This window comes from Peromyscus maniculatus, chromosome 1 (genome assembly GCF_049852395.1).
Source record: "Peromyscus maniculatus bairdii isolate BWxNUB_F1_BW_parent chromosome 1, HU_Pman_BW_mat_3.1, whole genome shotgun sequence".
NCBI classification, from domain to species: domain Eukaryota; kingdom Metazoa; phylum Chordata; class Mammalia; order Rodentia; family Cricetidae; genus Peromyscus; species Peromyscus maniculatus.
The window spans coordinates 156,054,708-156,081,161 of NC_134852.1; the positions used below are offsets into that span (position 1 = coordinate 156,054,708).

The 26,454-nt window shown below is 50.0% G+C and overlaps 1 protein-coding gene across 4 annotated transcripts in view; it reads left to right on the forward strand.

The window, feature by feature from the left end:
• The window catches only part of Cpt1a (carnitine palmitoyltransferase 1A), a 63,082-nt gene that overhangs the window by 13,170 nt on the left and 23,458 nt on the right, over positions 1–26,454 (forward strand). For all 4 annotated transcript variants that reach the window (XM_006980493.4, XM_076556335.1, XM_076556338.1 and 1 more), the window contains 4 exons: positions 12,637–12,790; positions 16,829–16,968; positions 21,199–21,370; positions 23,462–23,563. In XM_006980493.4, coding sequence (XP_006980555.1) covers positions 12,650–12,790; positions 16,829–16,968; positions 21,199–21,370; positions 23,462–23,563 — 555 coding nt within the window. In that variant the 5' untranslated portion in view covers positions 12,637–12,649. Of the gene's footprint in view, positions 1–12,636; positions 12,791–16,828; positions 16,969–21,198; positions 21,371–23,461; positions 23,564–26,454 lie in introns of those variants that run through there.

The following is a 26,454-nucleotide window of genomic DNA, read 5'->3' on the forward strand; positions in this document are numbered from 1 at the left end:
TCTGCATTTTGGTGTGCCAGGAGCGGATTACAGTAAGGGCTTAGGGCTCTGCTGCAGCCCTCCTTGGGAGTCCGTCCCCTGCAGTGGGGCTGGTGTATAAATGGTGTAGGGCCTGAGTGTGGGGGCACCTGCACGTTCCCAGGCAAGGAGGTTGGCAGGTGGGAGAGGGCAGTCACCACACCAACGCTGTCACTTGGGGCAGGGGCAAGAGCCCAGGCTCCACACCCACTTCTCAGAAATACTTTTGTCCTCCCTCTGACACCAGATACCACAGCCCAGCCCTACCTACACTGTCAGGATGTTTTGCCTCTGGCATGGTGCATGCCTCTCTAGACTGGCACCTGGGAGGTTCCTGCCACAGCAGCCACCTGCATGCAGATTTGCCATGAGCCAGTTTGAGGACACAGGGCAAGAAGCCACCTTGTGTTAGGAACGATCCCAGAGGGGCCTTTCCTTTGTGCCTGGCCAGACCTGCTTCTGGGGTGGGGCAGTCAGTGTGTTTACCTAGAGGGTGTGTCCCCGGTAAGTTTTTCTCCCTGGTTTAGAATTCTAGTCCAAAGGCTAACAGTAGGTAGGTGTGGTTTTGTATACTGTAACCCCAGTATGAGGATAGCCACGAGTTCAAGGCCAGCCTGGTCTAGATACAAGTTATTCTTGCTGAACAACTTGGGAGGAACAGTGAATGGCGGAGGGGGAAGTCCAAGCCCTCTTTTCTCCCATCTATGTTTTTCGCTTTTACGCTTTCCTTTCCAGTATACGTTCTTGTGCCTGTCTTTGAACTTGGGACACAGGTGCATGCCCTGCGGTGCAGTTACTTCCCTGTGGTCCTGTGTGTAGACCTTGTGTCCAGGGACACCACCTCTCCACCCTGGGCTGCCATGGATCAGAGGAGCCCCACATGGGCCAGCCCCTGGGGGAAACATACAAAGCAGAGCTTTGCAGGGCACTTGGGACATCTCTGAGAGTGGCTGTAGAACCTGGAGAATTGGGAGGCGCCGTGGAAGGCTGAGTCTGTGCCCAGGCAAGGGAGGGTGTAGGTTGGGGGAGTGGGGTGCTGGTGGGCTGACATCCTCTGTGGGTTGTGTTGCCTGGGTGAATGAAATGCTGGTGGGGAAGGCAGTTAAGACAGGTGTGGTCTGTGCATGCCCCACTGAGGCAGGTCTAGTCGGAGAGAGGCAGATAGAGAGGGTGCAGCTCGAGAGGAGGTGGGCTGATGTCCAGTCTGCAGGTTTGGCCTTGAAGGTGGACTTGTAACACCTGGTCATGTGCACGGGTTGTAGAGGTCTGAGCAGGGTCGAGGCTGGCTGGCTCCCAAGGTCCAGAGAGCCCAGAAGAGCCTTCCATCAGTGCCGACAGAGGTCAGGGGCTGGAGACCATCGCAGATGATGTAGTAGGCCAGGCTGGAGCCACTGGTGACCTGGGGCGGGAAGAAGGAGGAACTGGAAGTGTGGGCTAGTACTGGGAAACCAGTGTTTTAGTGCACACTGTATGGAGACATGGCAGAGGCCTCCAGCCACCATGGAGGCCTGCCATGCCGTCTTTGCAGCAGCCTTAGGAATGGAGGAGGAGGCTGCCCAGGGTCAGTGGCCTGTGTCCAGGCACAGCTGGTCTGCCAGATAGAATGGCTGGGCCAGCTGGCCCTGAGGGCCATTCTTCTAGTATGTCAGGGTCCCCAGCGGCACGGACACAAGGACACAGCCTTAGTGCCCGGGTTAGGCAGGGTGTGAAGGCTGGAAGGGCTCCTGGGAAGGGAGAGCTGAGGGCAGGGCAGTGGGAGTCCTCAGTGTCCGGGCTAAGGTGCTTTGCAGAGAGCCACCTCGGGAACAGACTAGCTTTCTGTGGGCAGGGGGACCGGTGGGTGGGTCAGTCAGGGGAAGGCCTGTCCCCAAGCCTTGCGTCTGAGACAGGAACACATTTCTAGAAAAAGAAGAAGGGCTACCAATGGGCAAAGAGCTTGAGCACGCTTCCTTATGAGGAGGCCAAGGTGAGGTGAGTGGGGCAGCCAGGTTCCAGGGAACTGAGGTGGGGACACAAGGAAAAAGACAGCCATGTCTGTGGACCACTTATGCAGTAATTCTTGCATGTACACACACACACACACACACACACACACACACACACACACACACACACACACACGGTGTTAGGTAGCCTGTGGTTGCTCAGACATGAATGTGAAAGAGAAGCCCAGAGCTGCAGGGGAGATGTGGTGTGTCAACAGTGTCCTGTGTGTATGAATGTCTGCCTGTGCCTCATGTGTGTGCAGTGCCCTTGGAACCTAGAAGGTGGCACCGGACCCCCTGGAGTTGGAATGGGCCACACAACTGGGGTCCTCTGCAAGAACAGTGTGCACCCTTAACTGCCGCGCCCCCTCTCCACTCCTTTGATGTTGTATTCTTATTTTTTAAATATTTTTTATCATTTTAAATTGTGTGTCCATGTGTGGTTATGTGCGTGTGAATGAAGGTGTCCAGTCTCCCTGGAGCCAGAGTTACAGACAAGTTCTGAGCCGCTTGATGTGGGTGCTGGGAACAGAACTCTGGTCCTCTGCAAGAGCAGTGTGCATGTTCTTAACCACTGAGCCACCTCTCCAGCCACCCCCCACCCCCACCCCCATGCTGTATTCTTAATTAAAAGGGCCAGATAGCCGTAAGTCTGTGTCACCAACCAGTCATTTCCCTTCAGGGTCCGGTACATAGACGAGGTTTTGTACTCAGCTGTATGTGTTGTATTTTGACTTTGAACATTTGGGGAGGGGGGTTAGGTTATGGCTAAGATCATGGAGGCTTTGGGGGACACTTCCAGGGTCCTTGGATTTATGAATGTTTTGCTCTCCTCCATGGGACTCGGGATACCCCCGCCCCTTCTCCTCAGGCATCGGTTGGTTTTTCATCCCTCCAGCTTGTCTGGTCACCCCTGCGCAGCCGCTTTGGGCTGTCTGCATGTTGGATGGCTCTGCCGGGTGCTCCCAGGACTCCCAGTCCCACAGACAGGTCCCCTCACAGCCACTGTTGAGGGCGGACTTGCTTTTGGTGTTTTACAGAGACCTATTTATTCTCCCACGGTAGCTGCAAAAGGGAGATGAGGAGAGACACGAGGATGTCCAACCCACAGCCTGTGGGGCACATGCAGCAGAGGCTATGAAAATAGCCCGACATAAATCACAGAATGACACGTGTGTCACAGCACGTGAGTAGAGGTCAGAGTTCAACCTCCAGGAGTTAGCTCTCGTAGTCTACCCTGTGGGTCCTGGGGATTGAACAGACAGGCTTGGCGGCAAACACCTTTGCCCACTGAGCATCTTGGCCCAGAATTATTTTTTTCTGTTTACTTTTTATTTTTTGTAAATTTTTTATTTTTCGATTTTTGTAGATAGTAATGTCCTGTTGAAAGTCAAAATATGGCTGGAGAGATGGCTCAGAGGTTAAGAGCACTGGCTGCTCTTCCAGAGGTCCTGAGTTCAATTCCCAGCACCCACATGATGCCTCCCAACCATCTGTAATGAGATCTGGTGCCCTCTTCTGACATGCAGGCAGAGCACTGTATTCATAATAAATAAATCTTGAAGAAAAAAAAAAAGTCAAAATGTGAGACGCCCTGAGAAGAAAGGCCCAGTTTACTGGGAATACTGACTCAGTCAGGGGCGAGGAGGACCTCCCCATCTCTGGCCTGGGATCAGGTTAACTAAGTAGAGCTATGGTGACTGGGTTGGGACTCACTGCGACTGCTGTTTCTGGGGTGACAAAGCCTTCCAGAGACATCTGTGCCCACCTGAAAGGTAGGGAGCTGCAGGTGGCAGTCTCGGCCAGGTGTGGGGTGTGGTCTCCTGTCCAGGAAGAGGACGTCAGGACCAGCATGCAGCCCATGAGGGACCAGTATCAGCTCAAAGACCAAGTTCTCAGCACAAAGGAGATTTATTTGCTCCAGAGGGACAAAGGGCAGGGAGTAAGAGACAAAGACAGGAGACAGAGGATGAGGGAGAAGGGGAAGGGGGGAGAGGGGTATTTGTCCAAGGGGGCAGGGCACACAAAGGGCCCATAGGCAAATGGCAGTTTATAAAGGTCAAAGGAGAAACCCCGTGTTAGGATGAGGTGTTTAATTTTGATTGGGCACATTAATTAGGGGGGGCCACAAGGGGGCTTTTGATTGCTGGACTTCAATACTTGGACAGCTGGACCTTGGTAGTCAGCCTCAGGAGGAGGACGTGGCCACCTAAGGGAACAGACCTTGGGGACTAGCTTTAGGGATATAATCTAACGATTTTTAGCAAGGCAGAGGGAATGGGGGAGAAGGACAAGGCCCACCAGAGTCATGCTTGCCATGGCCGAGCTGGCCAGAGTCCCCTCAGCCAGACCAAAAGTGCAGTTCGGTCTTGTCAGGTCTCAGAGAGTGGTGTATGTAACAAAACTTGCCCTGGAGAGAACAACACACAGGTGTACTAACTCCCAGATAGGGATCCCACAGCAGACCACCAAAATCCAACTTGGTGGACCAGTGGCTTTGTTGGGGTGACTTATGAAGCAGAAATGACTCAAAGACAGCTGCCTCACCAATACCCACCCAGCATGGTGGCAGTCCACAGAAGCTGGGAACCTGGAGCTCACTGGACTCTTTCTAGGTGCCTCAGTTCTCAGCTTCCGGTCAGCTCGGGTGATTTCCGCTTCTTGCAGGCAGCTGGTCTGGTCTCAGAGTCTTCCTTGCAGCTGGGCTCATCTGGGCTCATCTGAGTCTTCGGAGCAGCTCTGTTGTGCTAGTCTCAGAGGGACTCTGAGCCTTTATTGCTCACCCTGGCAGGGAGGAGCCTAGTGCATCTGGTGGGTTTCAGGGACTTCCTGAAGGTATTGTGAGTTGTTTACCGTCCCACTTAAGGAGCTTCCCTGCAGGGTGGAATGTTTTGGAGGCAACTGTTACCCAAGTGGGCATATGATGGGGGTGGGGCTTCCGTTGCAGCAGCTGTCTCCCATGCTCCTTGGCCGCCTGCTTCATCCTCCTGTCTCCACTTCATCTCCTACAGGAGTCTGCTGTGCAGTACCTAGATGGAGCAGGTGCTTCCCGTCCCAGGAGGCAAGGGCACTCAGGACTTACTTAGCACCCATGGGAGCTCTGGGACATGGAGGGGACAGTTGCATTAGATACATTAAGAGTTGTGGGGAGATCTCAGATGTGTGCAGAAAAAGAGCCTAACAGAAATGACCTGCGTGTAGTCACCGTCTACTTTCCCTGGCTCTCAAGGAGCCTTTGCTCGCCCCTCCCCATCCCAGTCCTAGGTGCCATGAAATCCGCAATTGTGTGTGTGTTGTGTGTGTGTGTGTGTGTGTGTGTGTGTGTGTGTGTGTGTGTGTGTGTGGTATTTATATTGTGTGTGTGTTGTGTGCATGTAGGCAAGAGTCTACCTTGGTTGTCATTCCTTGTACCGATCACCTTACTGTTTTTGAGGCATGGTCTCTCTTTGGCCTGGGCAGATGCCTTGGCAGGCAGGCTGGCCAGTGAGCTCAAGGGATCCTCCTGTCTTTGCCTCCCCAGTCTGGGATTACGAGAGTGCTCCACCATGCCTGGCTTTTTATGTAGATTGAATTTAGGTTTTCATATTAGTGCAGTGGGCACTTTACTGACTGAGCTGTCTGCAGATATTCGGTATTGACCCTACTATGTTAGATGATCTCTGAAGAAAAAAAAAAGTATTTCCTTAGTGCTGGAGGGTGGCGCTCATTCTGAATGGAACCTTGGTGAGTATGTTAGGGTCCTGGAGAAGTCCCACAAAGACTATTGCGTGTACAAGGCCTCCTTGTCCTTGCTGTCAGGGGTGTTGGAGATTGATTGTCCTTTGTTTGAGGCTCTCTCAGAAAATGCTTGTTTAGTCTCAGAAAACTGAAATTGAGGCCTGATCTCTTGAGAGAAGACTGAGCAGCCTGTTATGGCATATGCTCAGTCCTCTCAGGGAACAGTGATCGGATGAACTTCTAGATTCCACCCTGATGCCAGTTGTGTGTTTGGCCAGGGAAGGATTAGATGCTTGAGTGTTAACTAGACAATATTTGTGTTTTGTGAGAGGACATTTTCTTTTCTTCAGTTTATTTTTCTTTGTGAATGTGCATTTATGCTCATATGTATGCATGTGTGTGTATGCATGTGTGTGCATGTGCATATGGAGGTCAGAGGTTAACTGCAAGCATTATTTCTTAGCAGCTGTCTACTTTTTTCACTTAAAAAACTTTAGTTTATTATTACTGTATGTGTATGGTGTGTGTGTGTGTGTGTGTGTGTGTGTGTGTGTGTGTGTGTGTGTGAATAAGGTTGCATGCACACTACAGTGAGTGTGTGGTGGGCAGAGGACAGCTTTTGGAAGTCAGTTCTTTCCTTTCACCTTTTTTTCTTTAATTAAAAAATGTTTAGGATGTGTGTATACACCACATGAGTGCAGTACCCACAGAGGCCAGAAGAGGGTATCAGATCTCCTGGAACTAGAGTTACAGGTGGTTGTGAGTTGCTTAATGTGGGTGCTGGGAACTGAACTTGGATCTTCTGAAAGAGCAGCAAGCAACCTTGCTCACCAAGCCATCTCTCCAGCCCCTGAGATAGTATTTTTGAATAACAGTCTCATTGAGGTGTGTCCTAACTAGTTTTATGTCAGTTTGACACAGACTAGAGTCATCTGAAAGGAAGGAACCTCAATTGAAGAAATGCCTCCATAAGGTCCAGTTTTAAGGCATTTTCTTAATTAGTGATTAATGGGGGAAGGCCCAGCCCACGGTGGGTGGTGCCATCCCTGGGCTGGTGGTCCTGGGTTCTATAAGAAAGCAGACTGAGCAAGCCTTGGGGAGCAAGCCAGTCAGCAGCACCCCTCCATGGCCTCTGCATCAGCTGCTGCCTGCAGGTTTCTGCCCTGCCTTGAGTTCCTGTCAGGACTTCCTTTGATGATGGACTGTGATGTGGACGTGTAAGCCAAGTAAACCTTTCCTCCCCAGCTTGTTTTGGTCTCGGCATTTCATCACAGCAATAGTAACCCTGAGTAGGACAATGTATAATTCACATAAGCAACTCACCTATCTGGTATTTTGGAGATTTTTAATTTATTCACAACCATGTGCCACTATCATTCTACTCAGTTTGGGAACATTTTTATCAACCCCCAAAGAAACACTCCTTCCTAGCCTTCATCCCCTTCCAAGCTTCTCTCAGTCCCTGGCAGCTCCGATCTGTCTATTTCTATAGATTTTTCTGTTCCGGACATTTTGTGTAAATGGAGTGAGATGACATTTGGCTTCTTGGGCTTCGTGTTGTGCTCTTGGCCTTTTTTTTTTTAATTTATTTAAATGAGACAGAATCTCATGTAGCTCAGGCTGGCTTCTAGCTTGCTCTCAAGCCAAGGATGATTTCAACGTCTGATCCCCCTGCTTCCCTGTCTCAAGTGCTGTGATGATAGGCATGTGCCACCATGCCTGGTTTATGTGGTACTGGGCTTGGAACCCTGGGCCTTGTGTAAGCAAGGTGAACCCTCTGCGCACTGAGCCATGTCCCCAGACCCTGGTGTCATGGTTTCATCTGTGTCGCTGCGTGTGTTGGTGCCACTTTGCTTCTGAGGGCCGAGTCCTGGTCTGGTGTGTGAGTATGTCACAGTTGGCCTACGCTTCTCCTCCTGTGGAGGGCCCTGGCTGTAGTCTCCTCTCCTGCCATGGAACACCTGGTGTTTTTGTCATGATCGAGGCTGCTGTGGACATGCCTGTATAGGTTTTAGTGTGGACTTGTTCGAGTTATCCTGGCTAAGGAAAGGAGTTGCTGGGTTCCAAGGCTTTTACATTTTTGCTTTGCTTTGTTGAGATATGGTCTTTTTGTGTAGCCCAGGCTGGCCTTGAACACACCGCCTCGAAGGAGCTTTATGCTTAGCCTGTCTTCTGGGATGACCTGACCCCATCACATTTCTACGGCAGCAGTGAGTGAAGCTCGTGATTTCTCACTGTCCTCCACACCTGTCACTCATGGATTGCATTCCAGCTGTTCCTGGGGTGGCTCTCCAGCGCCTGTCACTCATGGATTGCATTCCAGCTGTTCCTGGGGGTGGCATGTGCTGTGATTTGATCTGTACTTCCCGGTGGCTTCTGGGAACACTGACCATCTGAAGTAGCCCGTGAAGCCAACATGGAGCCTGAGGCTGACTCATCTGGCACCAGTACCTGCTGAGTGGTTTAAAGCAGTGAACCTGCGTTGTGAACTGCTTTGCAAGCCCACAAAGCAGCCGGAATGCCTGCTATGATGAACCTGCCAGAACAAACCAGGCCTTCATCAAGTTTAGGCAGTCTTTTTGTCTCTGTGTGTCATGGAGACCAGGCTGGTAACTCACTGTGTAACCAAGGGTGACCTTGAACTCCTGACCCTCTTGTCTCTACCTTCCTGCTGCTGGGTTTCTAGGCTTGTGCCACCACACCTGGCAGGTTCAGGTGGTCCTGAACATTAAACTCAGGTCACGTGGCAGGGACATTTCACCCTGGAAAGGACACTGTACGTCCTCATGATTGTCCTGAGACTACGTTTGGTTTCTGGGCAAACCTGGGGTTCACGCCTTTGGATAGAAGTGACTGCAGCACGGTGTTTAATCTGCTGTTGACGGCTCCTCGTGGGCTGTGGAGATGACTCAGTGGGTGAAGAAGTGCTTGCTGAGCAGCTTGAGGACCTGAGTTTGAGCCCAGCATCCTGTAAAATGCTGAGTATAACAGCTCTGGGCCAGTAATTCCAGCTCTGGGGTTGGCAAACCGTGGGAACAGGATACACGGACTCAGGGATCACTCCGCCTAGCCAGTCAGCACTCTCCAGCTCCGGTGAGACACCCTGCCTCCAAACAGTAAAGTTGAAGGTGATAGAGGAAGGCAGCTGGTGTGGAACTCAGGCCTTGATGCACAGACGGGTACAAATACCCGGGAGGATGTGTGCACACACATATGCACAACAGAAAAGTTTACATCAAAATAGTTCCCTTGTGTTCTAAAATTTCATTAATGTTTTTATTGAGTTTGTTTTTGTTTTTGCAACAAGATCTGTCTGTAGCTCAGCCTAGAATTCAGTGTTTAACCCAGGCTGGTTTTGAACTTGAAACAATATGCTGGTTCAATTTTGAGGTCAGGTAAACAATTGGCAGGGTGGTGGCCAGTCACGGAATCCTGTCTGCCCAGATTGATGCGGGGTTCGTGTCTGTGCTACCAGCCTCGTGAGTGTTGCAGATACGGGAAGCTTAACCTGGGGCTGGCTCTGCAGTCAATAGGGTGCCTGCCTCGCATGCCTTGCCTTCATCCCGGACAGTGGATAACGCGAGTACAGGGGCTCCTGTCTGTAATCCCAGCACTTCAGAAGTAGATGGAGGAGGATCTGAAGTTCAAGGGGATTCCAGATTCGAGCCTCCTCACCCCAACCAGAGCTGCGTTCTGTGCCTCACTCAGGCTGTGTATGTGTCTGCCCAAGCCCAGGTCCGTAGTGTTGTTGCTTTCTCAGGTGGGGTCTGTGCCTTCATCACGGCCAGGCCCTGTCACGGTTTTCCAGGACGTAAACACACTGGGACGTAGCTTGGGCTCTAAGTTATCTTCAGGACAAGGTTGTGTTGTCCCCTCAACCTTTTGGAGGTCAGCGCAGAGCCCAAAGGCCAGTTTCCAGTTGCGTTGCCCACCAGCACTGTCCTCATGCTTCCCATATCCGCCTGTCCCTGGCTGCTCCACCTCGGTGTGCTCTGTGAGCTCTGCGTCTGCGACACTGACTTTTCCAACTCGGCAGGTCCACAGGTGAATTGTCAGCTGCCTGCTCCCCCCGCACCACCACCCCGCCCCAGGACGTGGCTCCGCAGAGCACATAGTTCAAGGCTGCAGGGCCCCTTTTATCAGCATGTCCAGCCCATAGGACTCAGACCTGTGGAGTTGGTTGTCGTCTTCATCCCTGATGCACCGCACTGGGCCAGGGCTGTCTGCTCTCCTCTCTGGGATGGTGTGCTGAGCTTCAGGGTCTCCTGTTCGGCACCTCCTTTTCCTGCACCTAACTGCCACGGAGGCATTGCTTGCTCTCGGCCTCCTCTCTGTGCCACAGGAGGGCAGAGGGGCCATTTCTACCAGGGTCTAGGTTCTCACCTCACTGGTACATGGGAAGCAGCCAGGAAATACTTGTTGAATGAGCAAGTGATTGGCAGTTGACAGGGTTTCATTCTGCAACTCAGGCTGATAGATCAGTCTGTGGCAATCCTTCTGCCTCATCCTCCTGAGGTCCATGCCACCACACCTAGCTTTGGTTAGTATCTTTGAACTATATTGATATGTACCGATTAAAATTGTTTTTGCATTGTGGGGATGGAACCCAGGGCCTCACAGATGTTAGACAAATGTTCTGCTATTGAGCTGCATCCCCAATTCTACTTGTTAATGTCATGTAGCCCAGGCTAGCCTCTAGCTGTCAGTATAGCCAAGGATAACTTTGAACTCCTGATCCTCCTGCCTCCACCTCCTGAGTGCTGGGATTACAGGTGTGCGCCACCACACACAGTATTGGGCATCGTACCCAGGGCTTGTGCAAGCTCAGTGGGCACTCTCTACCTGAGCTACAGCCCCAGAAACCTGTTTGCTGTTTTGTTTTTTTAAATACACATATTTGGGCTGGAGAGATAGCTCAGTGGTTAAGAGCACTAGCTGCTCTTCCAAAGGACCCGGGTTCAATTTCCAGCACCCACATGGCAGCTCACAGCTGTCTGTAAACTCCAGTTCCAGGGGATCCAACACTTTCATACAGGCAAACCAATGTACGTGAAATAAGAATAAATAAATCATTTTAAAAATACACATTTAAAATTTGGGGGTTTTATCTGAGTGTTTTGCCTGCATGTATGTATGTGTACCATATGCATGCAGTGCCTAGGGGAAGCCAGAAGAGGGTGTAGGATCCTCCAGAACTGGAGTTACAGATGCTTGTGAGTCACCATTTAAATTCTAGGAACCACACACAGGTCCTCTGTAAGAGCAGTAAGTGCTCTTAACCGCTGAACCATCTCTCTAGTCCCGTTACCTGTTGGTTTTGACAGGTTTATCAGACCTTGTGGGCCTCAGTGGGAAAGTTATTATGTGATGAGAACACACCCATAAATTAGATCTTACTATGGTTCTGAATAGTTTTTACCTCTTATCTTTTAAAATATATATGTATACTTAGTGCTTTGTAACAAACAGCTTTGGAAAACAGAGGGGTTGCACACCTTCAGAAGAGGTAACTCCTCAGGCAGCTGCTGGGGGAATGAGGGAACCAGGAAGGGAGGAGGTGACATTTCTGCTGAGTGTGAGAGTGGGTTGAAAGCTGTTGGCTTAGACAGACCACAGGAGTAAGTGAAGAAGTGAGGGGAAGAGCACATTGTAGATCCCTCTTGTTTTATTATGTATGCTTATTAGTTTGTTCTATGTGTATGTGCTTGTGAGTGCAGTACCCACAGAGGCTAGATCAGGGCATCAGATCTCTTGGAGCTGGAGTTACAGGCAGTAGTGAGCTGCTTGACTTGGATTCTGGGAATAGAACACCAGGCCTCTGCAAGAGTAGGAAACATTCTTCCTGGCCATGTCTCCAGCCCAGCTCCTCTTTGTGTGTATGTGTGTCACTGAGACAGATTCTGGAGATTCCTAAGATTTCCTGTAGTGAGTGAGACAGGACAAACTAGTGCAGAAGAGGCCATGTTTTGTACAGGAACAACTAAGGCCTGATACATGGATGCCTTAGACCAGTTTGACTTTAGGAATAGCCTCAGAGGATCAGGACCAGTTAGGGTCTGTGCAGTTTGTGGGATGTTAGTGGAATCTTTTTTTTTCCCCAAGTTTTTGTTTTCTTTTGTTTTGTTTTTGTTTGAGACAGTGTTTCTCTGTGTATAGCCCTGGCTGTCCTGAAACTCACTCTGTAGACCAGGCTGGCCTTAAACTCAGAAATCCTCCTGCTTCTGCTCTTGAGTTCTGGGATTAAAGGCATGTGCCACCACCACAACCCAGTGTAAAAAGTATTTTTATTTATTGGGGGAGGGCAGGGCGTGCACACCACAGTGCGTATGTGAAAGCCAGAGGACAGCTTTGTGGGATTGGTCCTCTCCTTCCACCTTTACTTGGGTTCTGGGATTGAATTCACATTGTCAGTCTCTGGAGGGAAGGGCTCTTCCAACTGAGCCATCTCACCACCGGTCCTGGAGTCTTCGTAGCCCTCTCTGAAGTTGGAGGGGCAGTGGTCCTGCCTGAAGGTCGGGGTTCAGGGCTGCTGGGGACTCGTTTGTTGCTACTTCCGGTGTTTTCATGACAGTTCTGGGGATGGGCTGTAAGAATAGTCATCTCTGCTGTGCAGGTCAATACATGGCCGCCAGTGACCTTTGTCATGCTGGCTGGGGATGCCTTTGGGGGCATGGTTCTGTGGGATGGGCAGAGGGCGTGGGATGGTGGTGACATGGGCCCACACCATCACCCTAGGCCTGTATGGATCTGGACAGGTGAGAAGTGTGGAGTGAGGGACAGCACTGTATCTGTTGGAGACGCGTGCGTGTAGGTCTGTTAAGGCACAAGGTTAAATTTGGAGGACCTCCTTCCTCTGGAGGCATGTCCCTGGTTTCTGGTGTCAGGCTTCTCTAAGCCATCTCTGTCCCTGCTCCAGGTGCCTATTCAAGATGGCAGAGGCTCATCAAGCTGTGGCCTTCCAGTTCACTGTCACCCCCGATGGCATCGACCTCCGCCTGAGCCATGAAGCCCTCAAACAGATATGCTTGTCGGGACTGCATTCCTGGAAGAAGAAGTTCATCCGATTCAAGGTTGGTTGGCTGGTCTCTGCAGTGCTTGCTGGGATGTCCAGTGTATCTCCTTGGGTCCCACTGAGGAGGAAATTGTGTCTTCAGTGGGTCTCTGAGAGAGCAGAGGTCTCCATGCTGGCTAAGGCTTATATAGAATGGGCTCATAGCTCCTTATTGTTGGGTTTTTAGAGGTTTTTGTAGTTTATTTTTATTTAATGTTCTTTGGTGTTTTTGCCTGCCTGTGGGAGGGTATCAGAAACCCTGGGACTGGAGTTACAGACAGGTGTGAACACACAGGCAGCATGTGTGTGTCTGGTGCCCAAGGAGGTCAGAAGAGGGTGTTGGATCCCCTGGAACTGGAGTTACAGATGGCTGTGAGCCATCAAGTGGGTGCTGGGAAATAAACTTGGGTCCTCTATGTGGGGCCAGGGCTGGAATCCAGAGCCTTGCCCATGATGGGCAAGTGATGAATTGCTGAGTTATAACCCCAGCCCAATTTTACCTTTTTTTTTTTTAAAAAATGAATCTAGGTCCTCTGGAAGAGCAATCAGTACTTTTTTTTTTTTTTTTTTTAGATTTTATTTATTTATTATGTATACAGCATGTATGATTGCAGGCCAGAAGAGGGCACCAGATCTCATTACGGATGGTTGTGAGCCACCATGTGGTTGCTGGGAATTGAACTCAGGACCTCTGGAAGAGCAGTCGGTGCTCTTAACCTCTGAGCCATTTCTCCAGCCCCGTTGTTGTTGTTTTTTGTTTTGTTTTGTTTTTCGAGACAGGGTTTCTTTGTGTAGCTTTGCGCCTTTCCTGGAACTCACTTGGTAGCCCAGGCTGGCCTCAAACTCACAGAGCTCTGCCTGGCTCTACCTCCCAAGTGCTGGGATTCAAGGCGTGCCCCACCACCGCCCGGCTCCAATTTTACTTTCTTTTAAAAATCCCAGAGAGAGTAAATGCAGGTTTGGAGCAATTGCAAACAGTCCCCCATCACCAGGGCCTGCTCCTCCAGCCTGCTGGGTACTGCAGAGGAAGGTGCCACTGCCAGAAGCTGTGGCTGTGGCAGATGCGTCTCCAGGACCAGGCACAGCACAGGTGTCCCTGGATCTCAGTGGCAGCTTCTGGGGCTCGGTGATCAGTGTTCTGTGAACCAGAGTAGTGAAGGTTCTACCTACAGGAAAACCTAAGTCTGAGAGCTGGCCAAACTTACACAGGGTGAGCAGTGTAGGTAAGTGGCACGTGGCTGAACTCCAATACTTTTTTCTTGGAAGGCAGTGCCTTCACTCTGAGGAAGAGGGCTGGTCGGGGCCACCACTGCTGCAAGGACCTTGGCTTTCATGTGGATTCAGAATCAGGAGGTTCAGTGGGCAAGAGCCCCGCCTCACTTTTACTTATGTTTTATCTTTGTTTTTTGAGATAGGGTTTGTCTGTGTGGCTCTGGCTGTCCTGGAACTCACTCTGTAGACCAGGCTGGCCCCGAACTCACAGATCTTCCTGCATCTGCCTTCCCAGTGCTGGGATTAAAGGCGTGTGCCACAATGGCTGGCTTATTTACTTGTTTTTAACTCTAATGAATTACTTACTTACTTACTTATTTATGCTTGTATTTTTGAGATAGGGTCTCATTCTTGCCCAAGCTGGCCTTGGATTTAAGACAGTCATCCTGCCTCAGCCTCCAAAGTGCTGGGATGACAGGGGTAAAATCATACTGGCCTTGGGGAACCTTTTGGTTTTTGTGACACAGGATCTCATGTAATCCAGGTGGCCTCCAACAGAGTGTGTAGTGAGGGATAGTTTTGAATTCCTGCCCCTCCTGCCCCTACCTCCTGAGTGTGGAGATCACAGGCATAGGATTTTATTTTATTTTTTTTAAAGATTTGTTTTATTTTTTAATTATGTGTATCACTGTGCATCTGTGTATGGGTGGGTGTATGTTAGTTGCAGGTACCTGCAGAGACCAGAGGCATTGGATTCCCTGGAGCTGGAGTTACTGGTTGTTACTAGTTACCTGACATGGATGTTGGGAATCGAACTCAGGTCCTCTGCAAGAACAAGTGCTGTTAACTACCTAGCCATCTCTAGCTCCAAGAATGTGTTTTTAATTGAAAGATTTTTCTTCTTTGTTTTATTTTGTTTTGTTTGCCTGTGTGTGTGTGTGTGTGTGTGTGTGTGTGTGTGTGTATGTGTGCATGTGTGTGTATGTGTGCATATGCGTGCACACACACTTGGAGGCCCGATCTTTACATTGGGTGTCTTCCTCTATAGTTCTCTACTTCATATATTCAGACAGTCTCACTGAAACCTGAGCTTACTGATTCTGGCTGGTCTAGAGCTTGGCTGGTCTCAGCCTGTTGGTCTAGAGCCTGGCTGGTCTAGAGCCCAGCTGGTCTAGAGCCTGGCTGGTCTCAGCCTGCTGGTCTAGAGCCTGCTGGTCTAGAGCCTGCTGGTCTAGAGCTTGGCTGGTCTAGAGCGTGGCTGGTCTAGAGCGTGGCTGGTCTCAGCCTGCTGGTCTAGAGCTTGGCTGGTCTCAGCCTGCTGGTCTCAGCCTGCTGGTCTAGAGCCTGCTGGTCTAGCTAGCCAGCTTGCCTCTGGAGTGCTGGGGTTACATTGAGTCTAGAGATCCAAATGCTGGTCCTTCCTCCAGTTTGTGTGGCGAGTACTTTACCCACCGAGCTCTCTCCCCAGCCTGGTTTTACTTCTTTGAGATCAAATCTGACCCTGTAACCCAGGCTGGCCTGTAACTTAAGGCAGTTTTCCTGTTCCCCTCTCATGTGCTGGGAAGACATGTGAGTCCCCACACCTTGCTCGGAGAATTGTTGTTCTTGTTGTTGTTATTATTATTGTTGAGTTGGGGTCTCACTGTATAGCTCTGGCTACCCTGAAGCTCACTATGGAGACCAGGCTGGCCACAAACTCACAGAGCTCTGTCTGCCTCTGCTTCCCAAGTGCTGGGGCTAAATATGTGTATCTATTAAGAATTAATTTATTATGCTGGGCATGGTGGTCCACCCCTCTAATCCCAGCATTCAGGAGGCAGAGGCCAGCCTGGTCTACATAGTGAGTTCCAGTACAGCCAGAGCTACATAGAGAGGTCCTGTCTCAAAAAATAAAACACAAAACAGCAACAGAATAGATTAATTTACTGTAAGTTACAAACAGCAACAGAGCAGAGAGAAGAAAGACAGCACTCCGCATCTCTTTCCTGCCGGTTTCCAGAGCGGGCAAAGTCTGGCTGGCTCTGATTCACACAAGCCTTCTCCCACCAACCTCTTTTTTCAGAGACAGGGTCTCTCCATAGCCTTGGCTGTCCTGGTACTCACTCTGTACACCAGGCTGGAGATCCGCCTGCCTCTGCCTCCCAAGTGCTGGGATTAAAGGTGTGCATCACCACCACCCGGCTAACCTCTTTTTGTTAGACAGATTTTTGAGTTGGGTGGGCGAGATTGCAGCCCAGCCCGACGACCTGAGTTTGACTCAAAGTCCCCAAGGTGGAAGGCGAGAACTGACTCTCACAAGTTGTCCTCTGACCTCCACATGTGCACCATGGTGTCCTTTATCCACCCATGTACAATAAGTACATGTAACGGGATACTTTCATTTAAACCTAATTCTGCCGGGTAAGGGTTATTTTACAGCAATCCCAGTGGTGTGAGGGCTCCTATAAGCACATCTTGATTTGGACAGTGCAAAGGGAATTTGGGAGCTGGGCTCCCTGTCTGCCAGACAGTGGCAGACTGGGAGTGGGACCTTATGGTACCCAGGCTGTTAGTCCTGATATGGGACCTGTGTGGTAAGTCAGGCCTAGTGATCCTGCTGACCAGGGGTCTCTCTGGGGCATCTCCCAGGGTACATTGGGGCTCAGAAGTTGAGAAAGAAGAAACTACATAAAGGTGGGGCCATCGTGGCTCCAGGAAGAGTCTCAGCTACTGGGTCCTTGGTGGCCTGTATGCCACACCTTCTCCCTGCTGCCTGCTGTCCCAGCTGCCTGCTGCCACAGGGCTGCTGCAGGGCAGGGACAGTGGCCTCGAGAGGGTGCTGCTTACAGCTGGTGTGTCTTTCCAGAATGGCATCATCACTGGTGTGTTCCCGGCGAGTCCCTCCAGCTGGCTTATCGTGGTGGTGGGTGTGATATCATCCATGCATGCCAAAGTGGACCCCTCCCTGGGCATGATCGCAAAGATCAATCGGACCCTGGACACCACGTGAGTAATCCCTGCTCCCCATCTTGGTAGGAGGATGACAGTATCCTCTTGACTGTCCTTGCTTTGGGATCTCCACATGGGTCCTCTTCACTTTTCTGACCCGGTGTTGAAGTCCCTTGGAAGTCTATAGACAAGGCTGTCCTGGAGATTAGGCTAAGCATGGCAGGGGCCATTCCCTAAGGTCATCTCCCTACGGTCAAGCTGTGGCAGTAGGTGGAGCCCATGGTGGCCTCAGAGGGCATCTCTGCCCCCAGAAGATGGCTTCCAGTGTTCCCCTGGAACTAGTCTATCCAGTGATCTGGTCCCCTGAACTGACTGTCATTGGTTTCTTAGGGACACTTCAGCCCTTGGCCCCTCTAGAGTGGCTTAGATCCCCCAGGGAGGTCCATTATACCTTGACTTTGAGTTTTAGTATATTCTGGGAACTTGAAAGTAGTTGTCATCCTGTTCAGAGGCAAAGCCTGGCCGGCTTCGGGCTTTTCTTTCCTTTTTAAATTTTTTTTTAAAGATAGGGTCTCACTGTATAGCTCCAGCTGGCCTGACTCTGTAGACCAGGCTGGCCTCGAACTCACAAAGATCTACCTGCCTTTGCCTCCCAAGAGCTGTGATTAAAAATGTGTCCCACCACACCCAACTTTTTTTTAAGATTATTTATTCATTTTTATGTATGTGAGTATTTTGCCTGCATGTATGTATGTATGTGTACCATGTGTGCCTGGTGCCCTCAGAGGCCAGAGGAAGCCGTTGGATCCCCTGAAACAGGAGTTACAGGCAGTTGTAGCTGCCTGATATGGGTGTTGGGAACTGAACTCAGGTCCTCTGCAAGAGTAAGAAGTGCTCTTAACCATTGAACCATCTCTCCAGTCCCATAAGACTTTGTTTTAAAAAGGGGTCCTTTGTATCTGGGGCCTCCTGCTGGATGCCAGACCTGCTCTAGAAGGTAGCCAGGGAACATTCTAAGCACTTCTCTCCTTTTCTGGGATAGCATAGAGGCTTGGGCCTTGTGCATGCCAGGCTAACTTAGCACTGAGCCACGCCTCGGGCTCAGGTCACCTCTGGTGGCAGTTACTCCAGGCAGCTTCCGACAGGTCCCTGACACCATCCAGGATGAAGGATGTTAGACCCTCTCAGTGTGGAATGACTTGGACACAGGACACCATGCCTCGGTTACCTTGTGCGTTATGACTCCTGCATTTAGACAAATTTTTTTTTTCTTTTGTATTTTCTGAGACAGGGTCTTAAGTATCCCAGCATAGGATGACCTTGAACTCTTAATGACCTTAACCCTCCTGCCTCTCCTGGGACTGCAGGCATTTCCTACCACACTGGGTTCAAACAGGTTGTTTCCGAGTTGTCCCGTGCCATGTGTCCTTCACAACATGACCGTCAGTGTGTTTTTAACTGAGGAGAAATAGCCACAAGGTCCTTGTTATGCACTTGGCTTTGTTTTCTGACCAGGAATTGTGAAGGCCCAGTGCAGGGTTGAGGGTCAGGGCTGAACTCATCGAGAGTGTGAGTTCAGACAGTGTTGAGGGTCAGGGCTGAACTCACCTGAGAGTGTGAGTTCAGTGCCTTTGGAGGCCAGTTGAGGGTGTTGGGTCCCCTGGAGCTGGGGTTACAGGTTGTTATGACCCACTCGAGCATGTATGCTGGGAACAGACCTTGAACTCGGGTCCTGTGGAAGAGCAGCAAGTCCTCTAACCACTGAGCCGTCTCCAGCCCAGCTCTGGACCTTTCTGATCTTGCTTTCCTGGTTGTTCCGATGTAGAGACTGTACACTAGAAAGGATTGCAAAAGCCAACTGACAAAAGAGTGACCCCAGGGGACGCTCACAGCTGGAGGAGTTGGTTTCTGCTGACTCAAAGCCATGCACAGATTTAACCCAACAGTGATTGAGACACCCAGGAGTTACAGAGAAGCCAGCCAACTCCTCAGCCTCCAGCCCTCCAGGCAGCATTGGTCATGCTTTTGTAAGCAACCGCAGGAGACCAGATAAAAATGCCCGTTCAGGCATCCTGTCTGCCTGGGGCCTGTAGCGTCCATGAGGACTAGGTTATCCGAAGCAGCTGGTCACCGAAGACTGGACCTGTGCTGTCCTCCTCCAGGTCCTGAGAGGCGAGGGAAGCCCTGCCAGCAGCTCGGGGTGCTGCCCTGTGTGTTGATCGGGGCCAACAGTTCTGCTTTGCTCTTAACGTGGGCTGTGCCTCAAAGCCGGATTGCATACAGCCATGCCAGCTACTAAAACCTTGTTTAATCTCAGTCTTTATAAGATTTGTTTCTTTGTCCCTCGGGATCTATTTTCGTCAACTGGGTCATCTCTGACCCAAATTTAGAAAGGCCAGGTGAAGGGTCAGAGTCCTGCAGCCTGGAAGGCTGTTCTGGAACCATCTTCCCATTGAGGACGGAGTTCCTGTGTCCCTAGGCTGCGATTCTGTTTGATTAGATCTGAAAAGAAGATGAAAGAGGTTAGAGACGTAGCTGGATTTTGGATTACTTCTTTATTTTATTTTATTTTTTCTATTTTGGTTTTTGAGAGAGGATCTCTCTATGTAGCCCGAGATATCCTGAAACTTGCTGTGTAGACCAGGCTAGCCTTGCAAACTTAGAGAAATCTGTCTGCCTCTGCCTCTGCATGCGACACCATGCCCAACTTGGATTATTTTAAAAATTTTATTCTATGTGTATGCGTGTTTGACCTGCATGTATGTCTGCGTACCATGTGTGTGTACCTGGTGCCTTCGGAGGTCAAAAGAGGGTGTCAGATCCCCTGGAACTAGAGTTGAAAACTGAACCCAGGTCCTCTGGAAGAGCAGCCAGTGCTCTTAACTGCTGAGCCATCTCTCCAGCCCTTTGAATGCTAGGTTTGACCAACTGTGGGAAAATACATTTACCTCAGAAGAAACTTGTCTCTGTTACTTACATGATGTAAGTTAATGTTTTCTAATATCAGAACTTTTAGGGTTCTGTATGCAATTGTTTTGATTGTTTGGGGACTCTTAGTTTTTTAAATAGAGTATCTTTTATTCATTCCTTGACAGTTCCATACATGTCAGCAGTGTATCTTGATCGTATCTGTTCCAACTCTCCACACCCACTCTTTTTTTCAATCCACTGAGTCTAAATAGTGCCCCTGCTGGAGTGTCCACTGATGCAGCTGGCTGGACCTTGGTCCACGGCCTCAGTGAGTCCTCGTGTGCAGCGGTATCATATCCAGAAGACGGCGTTTCTCAGCTCTCCTCTCCCCCCCCCCCCCCCCCCCGCTCCTACTTTGCATTATTTCACCCCTTCTTCCTTGATGTCTCTTGAGCCTTGAAGAGGAGGGGGCTAGTTTTTATTTTTGCCACTGTTTTTCAATTTCCAAAACAACTAAAATAACCCCACAAAAATAGCTGCATTTTTGTCTTGGTTTTTCTTTCATAATCAGTGGTCTTGTTTTTTTTAAGTATTTAAGATCTTTAAAGATTTTTTTTAAATTAGTTTTATTTATTTTTATTTACATGTATTTTTTCGGTTTTGTTTTTGAGGCAAGGTATGTAGACCAGGCTGATCTTGAATTCACAGAGATCCACCTGCCTTTGCCTCCAGGGTGCTGAGACAAACAACGTCTAAGTATATTTGAGGACTGGGGGTGTGGCTCAGGGGTTGAGACCCTGCTTAGCATGCATGAAGCCTGAGTTCAGTAGTGGGCACAGCAAAAAAACAAGAGATGGTGAGGGAAATCCGGGATCTCTATGAGCAGCAGGTGGCAGTCCCCGCCCTCAGGAAGCGGTTGCCATTGTGAGCAGGTCTCTGCCCCCCACCATGTCCCGTCCCTCCCCCCCCCCCCCCATCTCCACTGTTCCCCTGAGACCGAGACTGGAGGGAATTGTGTTGTTCAGGATTGCTCAGGTCACCAGCAGGTCTCAGGCCTCTTCTTTGGGGATGGAAGGCTCACTGTGTTGCCCAGGCTGGTCTGCGGCCTCTGCCTCCAGAGCTCCAGGACCAGAGGCCACTCTGCTGCACCCCGCCAAGGTTGGCCCATTTTGAGAGGGTTAGAGAATGCCACAAGCACTAGGAGAGTTGGTGGGTCCCTCAGGCTTCCTTCTCTAATGACCCCAGCTCTGCTTTGGGGCGCTGCAGCCTGCTCTCTCCTGTCCCTGGAAAGGTGCTTGGTCCCACTGCTTGGAGGTAGTGGCCGTGGCCACCTTCCCACACTGACGCCTTCGCTACTTGTCTGGTCCATCCCCACAGTGGCCGCATGTCAAGCCAGACGAAGAACATCGTGAGTGGCATCCTCTTCGGCACGGGGCTCTGGGTAGCGGTCATCATGACCATGCGCTACTCACTGAAGGTGCTGCTCTCCTACCATGGCTGGATGTTCGCAGAACACGGCAAAATGAGCCGGAGCACCAGGATCTGGATGGTAACTACCTGCGGCTAGCTAGGGGACCCGCGGTGCTGACGTCACGAGAGGAGGGCCCTTGCCTTGGTAGACCTCTCCTCCTTGGCTCCTTGGTGTGTGACCTGTCCCCAGACTCTGGCTGTGGGCGAGCTACCGCTCACCTTGACACTCTCATGGAGCCGAGGGCTGCTTGCTAATGGATTCTGGGAGTTCTGCCATCTCTGTTCACCTCTGTTGAGTCTGTAGTTCAGGCTGGACACTGAGCCGACATGCCACCCACCAGGTCTTTGTAGCCTTGGGGCCGCTTTGCAGTCAGACGCTTTTGCTGGCCAGATCACCTGATTTACCCTAACTTTCCAGTGCTCTCCATTTCACCCTGACCCTAAGGCCAGGCTCCCTCATTTAAGGAAGAGGGTTATGCCATATGCAGGAGAGCTGTCAGGTTTTAACTAGTGGTGCAGGGTTTTTTTTTTGTTTGTTTGTTTATTGTTTTTGTTTTCTGAGATGAGGTCTCAGGTCACCCTGGCTGGCCTTGAATTTACTATGTAGCCAAGGATGACCTTGAGTTTCTGGTTCTCCTGACTCCAGCTCAGGCATGAACCACCATGTCTGGTTTTTTTATGAGATGCTGGTGATCAAACCCAGAGTTTCGTGGCAGCTTAACTTGGTGAGCTGTCTACCCACTGAGCCATATCCAAAGCCCTAGCTAGTTGTTTTTATAAGCTCAGTGTTCTGGCGTGGGGGTGAGGGGTGGCTGTCCAGAGTGGAGATCACCCCTGGGGCCTCCTCTTTGGCATCCAGCTCCCCCTCCACTGTATGGCTGTCATATGTGCCTCCACCCACACGGTCACCACTCGACTCTGGTCTTGAGTTCTGTTTTTTGTTTTTGGTTTTTTACATGAATGTTTTTATAAGTAGAATGCTTAATACCATAATAATGTTACACAACTTTAATATACGTGAGTATAAAGTATCTAACAAAAGCCTTTTTTTTTTTTAGTTCTGTTTTTTTTTTATAAAGAAACTAATTTTCTGCTCCCAAGGTTTGTAAATGATTTTAATGAATTTGGTTCTAGTGAAATTGTCTTTTGAATTGCTTCTCTCTGGGGCTCCTTCTTGGTGTGTTGGAGGAATGCAGGCCAGCATACTCTCCATCACCCCCACTTGTGATCATCTCCTCCTGGGTCCTCTTGCTATCCACCACACACTCCACTCTTTCCCAAACCAGCTGCCACCTTGTCTGTGAGTTTTCTAATGTCTAGAGTAACAGAACTTAACACCTAGGTAGAGACAGTTTCCCACGGGCTTAAACGGCCCTCGTGGCTGATGTTGAGCTGAGTCCCAGCACTCCTGAGCTCTGAGAATCATCACTGTCTACACCTTGAACCCTTAGAGATGCCCTGGTTTCTGTCAGCACATGACAGCTGCCTTCTTCTTCTTCTTCTTCTTCTTCTTCTTCTTCTTCTTCTTCTTCTTCTTCTTCTTCTTCTTCTTCTTCTTCTTCTTCTTCAGTTTTATTTCTTTTTTTCTTTCTTTTTTCTTTTTTTGGTTTTTCTAGGCAGGGTTTCTCTGTGTAGTTTTGGCGCTTGTCCTAGATCTCGCTCTGTAGACCAGACTGGCCTCGAACTCACAGAGATCCGCCTGACTCTGCCTTCCAAGTGCTGGGATTAAAGGCATGCGCCACCACCGCCCAGCTGCCTTCTATATGCCTGGCCTGTATCAGCCTTTGTGGAGGCTGTGGGAGGTGGCTCACTCTCCATGCTGTTTGGCCCGATGAGCAGGGATACACTGCCACCCCTGGGGGTGGCTTGAGGACTAGGCGCCTCAGCTGACCTTACTTCCTATATCCAGAGCCTGCACCAGCCTCACACCAAGAACCTTCTAGGAGAAGGCTGGCAGCCGCCTGCAGAGCGCTGTCAGCTTCAGGGCTCCAGCCAGGGGTGACAGTCGGCAGCCACACCTGAAGCCTCTGTCGGACCTGGTTTTTGTTCAGCCCAGTTTTTAACCTGATGTTGTAGGTCACCACAGACAGTCAGCAGGTCACGTGCAGGTGAACGCTGGCTTTGACTCTCTAACACAGCCTCACCTTTGAAATGTAACTTGTATCTTCAGGCTATGGTCAAGGTCTTCTCAGGCCGAAAGCCCATGCTGTACAGCTTCCAGACGTCTCTGCCGCGCCTGCCTGTCCCAGCCGTCAAAGACACTGTGAGCAGGGTAGGTATGACTCCCCCTCGTGCTGAGATGCCCGAGTCCTTTAGATGGATGTGTCTGTCTGTCTAATTGTTACTGTAAATTACAGTCCTTACTCCTTATTAGCGCTCAGCAGCCTCTCCTGTAGGGCTAGTGTAATAATGCCACCCCATCTCAGAGTCCTTGCATTGGCTAGACAAGACCATTGAGCCAAGTCTGCAGCCCTTTGATACATAGTTTCTGCATACAAGGTCTTGCTAAGTCACACACACTGACCTTGAACTCTTAAATTTTCTTTTAAGATTTGTTTATTTTGTTTGCTTTATGCGTATGAGTGTTTGACTTTGTATAGATATGTACACTGTATGCATACACTATATATATACATATACATATATATATATGTATATATATGTATGTATGCAGTGCTCAAAGAGGCCAGAAGAGGGTGTTGGATCCCTTGGAGCTGGAGTTACAAACAATTGTGAACCACTAAGTGGGTGCTGGCAATAGAACCCAGGTCCTCTGCAAGTGCAGCCAGTGCTCTTAACTGCCAAGCCATCCCTCCAACCCCATGACCTTGAACTCTTGATCTTCTCGCCTTAGTCTCCTGATGCTGAGAAGGTAGACATGCTTTAACATACATGGCTTGATGTTGTTTTTCTCTGGCACATTAATCACATCTTCAACGTTTAAATGTGCCATATCCCACCTGTTGGGGAATGTTTTTAATCTTATTGAGATGTAGTTTAACACCATAGGATTCCCTTGTGCATGGCTCAGTAGTTTGAGTGCATCCATTATTTTTAACTGTGGCAAATACATACAAAACCCACATTTATTATTTTTTTAAAGGCTGGGCATGGTGGCATATGCCATTAATCCTAGCACTCAGGAGGCAGAGATGGTCAGAACTCTGTGAGTTTGAGGCCAGCCTGCTCTACATAATTAGTTCTAGAGCAGCCAGAGCTACACAGTGAAACCCTGTCTCAAAAAAAAAAAAAAAAAAAAATGGAGGAGGAAAATGGGTTGAAGGGATGGTTCAGTCAGTAAAATGCTTGTCTTGCAAGCACAAAATCCTGAATTTGAGCCGGGCGGTGGTGGCGCACGCCTTTAATCCCAGCACTCGGGAGGCAGAGCCAGGCGGATCTCTGTGAGTTCGAGGCCAGCCTGGGCTACCAAGTGAGCTCCAGGAAAGGCGCAAAGCTACACAGAGAAACCCTGTCTCGAAAAACCAAAAAAAAAAAAAATCCTGAATTTGGTTCATCAGAACCATTATAAAAATACCAGGTCTGTGGCACACATTTGTAATCCCAGACTCGCTGCCCAGTGTGACTAGCCTGATTGCTAAACTCCAGGCTGCTGAAAGACCCACTTCCAAGGGGGTGGATGGTGTTTGTAAGGATGGCGCCGAGGGCCTGTGTCTTCCAAATTCCTCCATACATGTGTGCATATCCTTGCATGTGCATGCATGCACACACACAAACACAAGCATTTTAACTGTTTCAAGTCTAGGTTTATTAGCACTAATTATATCTAGGACATTGTGCAATTGTGACCACCAAGGATTGTCAAGCCTTTTTATGGCCTCAAGCAGAAACTGTAGCCATTAGGCAATAGCTCACACGCTCCCTGCCCCGGGTCTGCCAGCCTCTGTCCCACTTTCTGTTTCTAGTTTTGCCGAGTCAGGGAATATTACCTGACTGGGGTTATGTATTGTGTGACTCTTGTGGGGTTTCCCCACACACACTTTTTTTTTTCTTCTTTGAGGCAGGATCTTACTGTGTAGCTCAGGCTAGCTTCAAACTTGTAATCCTCCTGTCTTAGCTCCCCCAAGCAGGGTGACTCCTCTCTGTCTCAGCATGCCTGTGCTCCTTCCCTTTTTGTGGCTGATAACGCTCAATGTGTGGGTAGATCCTGTGGGCTGTGTTGTAAGCAGGGAAGCTGGGGATGTCCATGCAGATGTTTTTATCTGGCTGGCTGCTGCTGCTTCTTGATGGCAGGTGTCCACGGGTGGGATTTCGTGTCACAGAGTAGCAGAGAGTGGTTCTGTGTTGAGCCTGACCTGCTGTAAAACAGCCATACCTTGGTGTGCTCCAGCCTGCAATTCGAGAGGACACCCATGTTTTTGTGCCTCCTGCCCGATTTTCAGAACTGTAAATCGAAAGCATCTTGGCTTCCGGGTTTGGATCCTACCTTAGTGATTCAGTCCCTGTTGACCTTGGCAGGTTTCTTTCCATCTCTGTTCTCCCAGAATGGGAAGAATGAGACTTCGCATCCCAGCCACCTGGCTGCTGTGGTGTGGTGCGCACGCCAGAGTGTCCAGGGCCCCTGTCCCCCTTTTGAGACAGGATCTCACATTGCCCAGACTGGTCCTGAACTCCCTAGACTTTCCTGTGTAGCTGAGGATGACCCTGAACTTGTGATTCTTCTGCCTCTACCTCCTGAGTGCTGGGGTTGCAGGCTGATCCTACTATACTCAGTTTTACGCAGTGCTGGGGCCCAAATCCAGGACTCCGTGTGTGCTCGGCAGGTGGTCTGCCAACAGAGCCCGGGAGAGTGCAACCTTTCTGTCAGTGTTGCGCTTGGAGTGAGCCTCAGACTGCAGCGGCTGGCCCTGCAGAGGAACGGCCCCGCCTCTCATTGTGCAAAACGGGTCCTAGAGAACACTGCTGTCCCCAAGCTGGAGTTGTTTTTTATTTTTTCTTTTCTTTTCTTTTTTTTTTTTTTTTTTCTTTTTTTTTTTTTTTTGGTTTTTCGAGACAGGGTTTCTCTGTGTCTGTGTAGCTTTGCGCCTTTCCTGGAACTCACTTGGTAGCCCAGGCTGGCCTCGAACTCACAGAGATCTGCCTGCCTCTGCCTCCCGAGTGTTGGGATTAAAGGCGTGCGCCACCACCGCCCGGCCTGTTTTTTTC